Source organism: Urtica dioica, chromosome 2 (genome assembly GCF_054948205.1).
Source record: "Urtica dioica subsp. dioica isolate 48M chromosome 2, U.dioica_male_clone48M_v1_H2, whole genome shotgun sequence".
NCBI lineage: Eukaryota > Viridiplantae > Streptophyta > Magnoliopsida > Rosales > Urticaceae > Urtica > Urtica dioica.
The window spans coordinates 520,001-527,500 of NC_142757.1; the positions used below are offsets into that span (position 1 = coordinate 520,001).

At 48.0% G+C, this 7,500-nt stretch overlaps 1 protein-coding gene across 1 annotated transcript; it reads right to left on the bottom strand.

Annotated features, from left to right (window-relative positions):
- Positions 1-2,880: 2,880 nt before the first annotated feature.
- On the bottom strand, positions 2,881-4,185 carry LOC149403796 (uncharacterized). The gene is made up of 2 exons (XM_089603762.1): positions 3,375-4,185; positions 2,881-3,182 (listed from the first exon to the last, which is right to left on the bottom strand). Exons 1-2 carry the CDS (start codon positions 4,183-4,185, stop codon positions 2,881-2,883), a joined length of 1,113 nt encoding a protein of 370 aa, XP_089459888.1.
- Between the last annotated feature and the right edge of the window lie 3,315 nt (positions 4,186-7,500).

The following is a 7,500-nucleotide window of genomic DNA, read 5'->3' on the forward strand; positions in this document are numbered from 1 at the left end:
CGAGTCCAGTGGGCCACACATCCTCGCCGGAGAAAAGCCACCAGCCATACTCATCCTCACAATTCCGCCGGAGCAAGGCAGCGCACGGTGGCGCCACCCTCTCCTCCACCCTCTGCCGGAGAAACACAACGCCGTGTTTCCATTAGCCTACAAATCCCCGCCATTTTCCGTCAAATCCGTCAAAAAATTCCGTCGCACCACCGCCGGAGCACGGCGGCCCATGGCGGCGCCGCCCCTTCCCGTCAAAACCCGCGTCGCCGTGTGTCCCAAGCCCACACATCCCCGCCGCGGTCGAGGAATGACTCGATGAAATGGGCCAGCCGGGCCCGCCATGGCCCAGTCCCCAGCCCACCCAAGGAACCACCCCCCCCTAAAGATACAAACGAACATTTGGCCATCTGACACCAGTAAACATTAAAATGGCTGAGGAGGGGTACAAAAATATTTTCTGGGAAATTTTATTAACCTCTGTGAAGTATTCTGATGCCCTAACCCACTTTCGCCATTCGCCCCACTGCCGCCGCTCGAGCATGACTCGAGCATTTCTCTCCCGTCCCTCAAGCTGTGACTCGGCCATTGATCGAGCGTGCCTCGAGAATTTTCCGGCCATCTCTCGAGCATTTCTCGGCCATCTCTCGAGCATTTCTCGGCCATCGCTCGAGCGTGCCTCGAGCATTTCTCGCCCGTCGCCTCGGCCATTGCTCGAGCGCGCCCCAGCATTTCTCGGTCGGCCATGTCTCGGCCATCGCTCGACCGTGCCTCGAGCATTTCCCTCCCGTCGCTCGAGCATGACTCGGTCATCGCTCGATCATGCCAACGATCGAGCGTGCATCGGCCATCGCTCGAGCATGCCTCGGCCAGCGATGGAGCATGCCTCGGCCATCCTCTAGCATGCTCGAGCATAACTCCCGTCGCTCGAGCATTCCTCGGCCATCGCTCGAGCATGCCTCGGCCAGCGATGGAGCATGCCTCGGCCATCCTCTATCATGCTCGAGCATTCCTCCCGTCGCTCGAGCATTTCTCTCCCGTCGCTCGAGCATTTCTCTCCCGTGCTCGATCATTTCTCTCCCGTCGCTCGAGCATGCATCGGCGGCTCTAACGTTTTCTCACGAGCCTTCAACCCATTATTTTACCTCACTAGACTTGCCTCCGCCTTGGTTCTTAACCTTTTAGGGAGAACTTTCATATTCCAACAAATTTTCATCCACGGAAAATTTTTGGTCGCCGGAAAATTTTCCGGCGGGCGATCGCCGGAGCTCCGCCGCCGGCGGGGGGTCACCGGCTGTCACGACCCGCAAGCGATAGCTCGCCCACGAACCGCGACTGATCAACTCAAATCTGTACATAACTCATAATATAAACACATAAATTAAACATAATAAAATAGTTTGCGAAAATTCGGGGAAATTTTTCGCTTTTATAACTTAGAGTCTTATAGCGACTCCTATACAAATATGTTCCGGAACGTTTTAACAGAAGACACTAACCCCCGATTAAGAAACCCCATAGCCCATAGGTCAAGGCAATACGCGCTCGGTCTCGGTCTTCAATCTCGTTTCCCGCTTACCAGCTTTTCCCTTATCTACATTACCAAGGGTCATAAAACTATGAGTCGATTGACTCAGTAAGTGGGAGTCTATCTATAAAGTAAAACGACTAATGCCATGTGACGTGCAAACAAATACACAAGAATGCAGAATGATTGCTAGATGTAGCTAGAACATAACATTAGAGCATGACTGACGCGTGATATCACACTCTATCTATTCACTTGTCGTTTTGCAAGATCGTACATCCTCTTCTGCTACGATCTCCACAACGACAATAAGCCAGCCTCAGACCTCGAGCAGCAGTCTTACGGCGGCTTTGGTGTTTTAAGATTGTCTGGGATCCACTAGTGGTACCATCTTCATCTGACGTCGGCGCATGTGTGCCCCCTTGGCACGACAATGAGTTCACTCGAGGCGACTGCTCATTGCTGAATGGGTTCACTCTAGGCGACTGCCCATTACCATCGGGTTCGCTCGTGGCGACTGCCCGTCATCATTGGGTTCGCTCGAGGCGTCTTCCCTTTTATCATCGGGTTCGCTCGTGGCGACTGCCCGTTATCGTTGGGTTCTCCCCAGTTTTGAGTACTCAGCGCCATACAGACCACCTAGGTCTGCCACAAACACAAGTCATTGACTTGTGGGTACCACCGACATGAGTTTAATTAAAGTTTGGGTACTCTGCGGCTAGCAGCGTACACGTTATACTTATATACGGAAGAGCTTAACGGGATAAACCCCGAAAGAACTTACTGTTTCTCTTTGAAGCTCGTTAAGTGTTTTAAGCTGAAAGTTCGAAATGTGACTTCCGAACCCTCTACTCCCGATTGAATTCGAGAGTCTATTGCTCTTCCGTCCTCTCGATTCTAACCTACTTCCTAGAATTAGAAGAGAGGTCTAACTATACACATAGCAAACGTGGCTGGTTCAAGTTAGCGTTTGAACCTAACGGGCGTACCCGAATTAAGTTTTCAAGCAAGAGTGGCCGAAGCCTTAACTTTTAAGTTCATTCATTTTAGGGCTTTCACCTACTCTTGTTTACTAACAAGTAAATGCACAAACAAACAGGGTTATTCCCTTGGTAAGTAGTTGACTTATATCTCCACACTTACCCGGAAAAGATCGTCTGAAACCTTGTTGACTTCCGGAGTTTCCTCGCTTTTCACGCTTCCCGAGACTCTACACATCCTGGAGCGTTATCACGTTCTGAGGCGTCGAGAAACTAAAACCCAAAGTTGAAAACTCATTTATTAATCGTAAATTACAAACGGCGAGATTCAAAAGTTTATCCTTTACAATCCCTACCCCCTTAAAAGAGTTTCGTCCTCGAAACTTAAAATAGAGTAGGGTACTTCTTTTTCATCTCACTCTCAAGCTCCCATGTAGCTTCCTCTACAACATGCCTCTTCCACAAAACCTTGACCAAATGAATGCTCTTGTTCCTTAAGACTTTATCTTTGCGATCAAGAATCGCTACAGCTGGTTCTTCATATCTGATTTCAGGAGAGATCTCAACCTCTTTCTCTTGCAGAACATGCGAAGGGTCAGATACGTACTTCCGTAACATGAACATGTGGAACACATCGTGCAGGTTTGACATAGACGGCGGTAACGCCAAGCGATAAGCTGTCTGGACTGCATGCTCAAGGATCTCAAAAGGTCCAACATACCTTGGACTGAGTTTTCCCTTTCTTTCCTGTTTCAAACTCTAGAGGCCTCCTACGCTTGCCAGCGTAGTTTTTCCGACAACTCTGGGACGTTTTCATTCGAGCTTGGATTTTCTTAACTGCTTCCGTGGTCTGCTCTAGTATCTCAGGTCCAACAAACTTGCTCTCACCAGTTTCATCCCAATGAACTGGAGAGAGCCACTTCCGCCCATATACAAAGCTTTATATGGCGCCACACCAAATGTCGCCTGATAGCTGTTGTTGTACGAGAACTCAACTAGCGGAAGATAACGACTTCGCGAGCCCTGGAAGTCTAAAACACAAGCTCGGAGCATGTCTTCCAACACTTGGATCGTTCGTTCGCTTTGACCATCGGTTTGCAGGTGAAAAACAGTACTAAACTTTAGGCGAGTCCCCAGGTTCTCTTGAAATCTCTTCCAAAACCTGGATGTGAAGCGAGCATCACGGTTAGAAACAATCGAGCTAGGAACCTCATGGAGACGTACAATCTCTTTTATGTAGAATTCAGCGAGCTTATACACGATGTGAGTGGTTTTGATGGGCAGGAAATGAGCTGATATGGTCAATATGTCGACAATGACCCAGATTGAGTCGTGACCAGCTGTGGTTTTTGGCAGAACTGACACGAAATCCATCGTTATATGCTCCCACTTCCACTGTGGAATCTCAAGTGGTTGCAGCATTCCTGCTGGTTTCTGGTGTTCTGCCTTGATTTTCGAGTAAACCAGGATGTTGTCAATAAACACAATAACGAACTTGTCCGACAAGTTAGCTTCACTCAGATACTTCCCATGGAACAGTTTGAGGAAATGGAACCACGTCATCGAGTGGACATCCTCAGATGACGTCATCACTTCCCACCAACCCCTAACCTCATCCTCCAGTTCATTCACAACGCAAGCCACTCTCTCAGTAACAGATAGCTGCATGTAGTTGAAGATCTGATGCATCTTCTTGACCCAGTTCTCAGCTGCATCTAGATCAACATGGCCGTCAATGTCGGAGGCTCTGCTCACAGAACCACTCGTATACCGGCTCGCTCATTGGAGGAACGATGTCAGGAATCTGGATGTTGAACTCCTTAGGAGGATCCATAGGCACTTGCAGTGGATTTTCTAGTCGTTCTCCTGGAACTGGAGGCGCTGGGTGCTGTTGAGGTGGCGCGTTCAGCGTCGCTAAGAGTTCTGCGATCCTGTGGTTCTGCTCATCTAGCTACTGCGCGAGCCTCCGATACATCTCATCTCTTTAGGTCGCATCAACAGCTTGTCTCTCCAGCACGTGTCTGATCTCCGTGAGATCCGCCGCTGTAACATTCTCGGCATTAGACGGGTCTCGTCTAGGCCCCATGCCTGCTCAATTCTACTCATTGAAGAGGGCATGGATAAAATCAAAGTCACATCATCGAGAATGCATAACCAACCTGGACTAGCCTCTCAAGAGCTAGTCAAACGAGACTTAAGCACAAAATGCTAGTTCTCTCGTTACGCACACAAAGCAACCACTCTCGTGATTGACAAGCAAACGTCTACGCAGCTGGGTCGTCCGAAGGCTCAGCGGGATCCTCCTCGGAATCTCCCTCGTCACAGTCAACCTTCTCGTCATCATGCGGAACAACCACCGGAAAAAAAATCATCGGGGGTAAGGTACTCATATACCACATCGCGTCACGACGAGGAATTCAGTCTGCATTCGCAAGACAGCAAACAAGGGACAATCAGATTCCAGCGTCGGATATTGGAGCTCTACACATAGCTCCCAATACTCGATACCTCGCTGGAGTCTATCCTCGAGCACATCGGACACCGATCCACAATTTCTTGGACAAGTCGGTCTCCATATCGGACAACCGATTCAATCCCGAGCCGGTAGAATTCGTAAGTTGCTCCTCCCACTCGTCCCCCTCTCCTGGCCCCAACGTGTATTGTATCACCTTCTAGAACATCTCACAATCTCGGCTGATAATACCGTCAGCGGTGAAACGAGTCCATCGACTCAACGTTGGCCGATAAGGAGGGGTCATCGCGATATTCGTACTGGAGCAGTGAAACGTCGAGATGACACTCATCCACTCACAAGTCAGACCGATCCACCGGCCCCTAAGTGATGGTGTCTCTCACGACACTGAACGTACTTGCGGTCGAAGGAATTCACGTGATCGCATCGCGGTACAGACGAATCTCATCGGGGAGGAGAGATCTAACTCCTAGCAACTCATCCTGCATCTTGTCAAACCTATCTCTAGACAGGTCGACTCTAAGCACAACACTATCACATGGCATACTCGCGACCTATACCGAGAACACGTATCCCAAGTCTACAGAAACGGCTAAACCTGGGGCTCTGATACCACAAAATCTGTCACGACCCGCAAGCGATAGCTCGCCCACGAACCGCGACTGATCAACTCAAATCTGTACATAACTCATAATATAAACACATAAATTAAACATAATAAAATAGTTTGCGAAAATTCGGGGAAATTTTTCGCTTTTATAACTTAGAGTCTTATAGCGACTCCTATACAAATATGTTCCGGAACGTTTTAACAGAAGACACTAACCCCCGATTAAGAAACCCCATAGCCCATAGGTCAAGGCAATACGCGCTCGGTCTCGGTCTTCAATCTCGTTTCCCGCTTACCAGCTTTTCCCTTATCTACATTACCAAGGGTCATAAAACTATGAGTCGATTGACTCAGTAAGTGGGAGTCTATCTATAAAGTAAAACGACTAATGCCATGTGACGTGCAAACAAATACACAAGAATGCAGAATGATTGCTAGATGTAGCTAGAACATAACATTAGAGCATGACTGACGCGTGATATCACACTCTATCTATTCACTTGTCGTTTTGCAAGATCGTACATCCTCTTCTGCTACGATCTCCACAACGACAATAAGCCAGCCTCAGACCTCGAGCAGCAGTCTTACGGCGGCTTTGGTGTTTTAAGATTGTCTGGGATCCACTAGTGGTACCATCTTCATCTGACGTCGGCGCATGTGTGCCCCCTTGGCACGACAATGAGTTCACTCGAGGCGACTGCTCATTGCTGAATGGGTTCACTCTAGGCGACTGCCCATTACCATCGGGTTCGCTCGTGGCGACTGCCCGTCATCATTGGGTTCGCTCGAGGCGTCTTCCCTTTTATCATCGGGTTCGCTCGTGGCGACTGCCCGTTATCGTTGGGTTCTCCCCAGTTTTGAGTACTCAGCGCCATACAGACCACCTAGGTCTGCCACAAACACAAGTCATTGACTTGTGGGTACCACCGACATGAGTTTAATTAAAGTTTGGGTACTCTGCGGCTAGCAGCGTACACGTTATACTTATATACGGAAGAGCTTAACGGGATAAACCCCGAAAGAACTTACTGTTTCTCTTTGAAGCTCGTTAAGTGTTTTAAGCTGAAAGTTCGAAATGTGACTTCCGAACCCTCTACTCCCGATTGAATTCGAGAGTCTATTGCTCTTCCGTCCTCTCGATTCTAACCTACTTCCTAGAATTAGAAGAGAGGTCTAACTATACACATAGCAAACGTGGCTGGTTCAAGTTAGCGTTTGAACCTAACGGGCGTACCCGAATTAAGTTTTCAAGCAAGAGTGGCCGAAGCCTTAACTTTTAAGTTCATTCATTTTAGGGCTTTCACCTACTCTTGTTTACTAACAAGTAAATGCACAAACAAACAGGGTTATTCCCTTGGTAAGTAGTTGACTTATATCTCCACACTTACCCGGAAAAGATCGTCTGAAACCTTGTTGACTTCCGGAGTTTCCTCGCTTTTCACGCTTCCCGAGACTCTACACATCCTGGAGCGTTATCACGTTCTGAGGCGTCGAGAAACTAAAACCCAAAGTTGAAAACTCATTTATTAATCGTAAATTACAAACGGCGAGATTCAAAAGTTTATCCTTTACACCGGCGGTCGGTCGCGACTTGTCGGGTCAGCCCGGTCATAATCCGTCTTTGGGTCCGTAGCAAATTATGCTCTTATCATGCGAGTCAACTCTTGGTCAACATTTTCAAGCTCAAGGAACCACCCCCCCCTAAAGATACAAACGAACATTTGGCCATGTGACACCAGTAAACATTAAATTTTCCAAGGCCATGACCAAAAAAAAAAAATTATTTTTTTTTATTTTTTTTTTTGAACCTCCATCTAGTATAATGTTTTTTAAGATATATGCTCGAGCTATAATCAAGAGAACCCATGGGAATATTTTTAAATTAATTTTTTAAAATCACGTTCCAGGATCCGGTCGGCCA

What these genes read in the sequence shown, in the direction of transcription:
- LOC149403796 (XM_089603762.1), bottom strand. Translation starts at nt 4,185, where the DNA reads ATGCATCAGATCTTCAACTACATGCAGCTATCTGTTACTGAGAGAGTG. An exon ending in GATGAAACTGGTGAGAGCAA is followed by an intron (nt 3,183 to 3,374) that starts GTTTGTTGGACC and finishes TTGAGCATGCAG; the next exon opens with TCCAGACAGCTTATCGCTTG.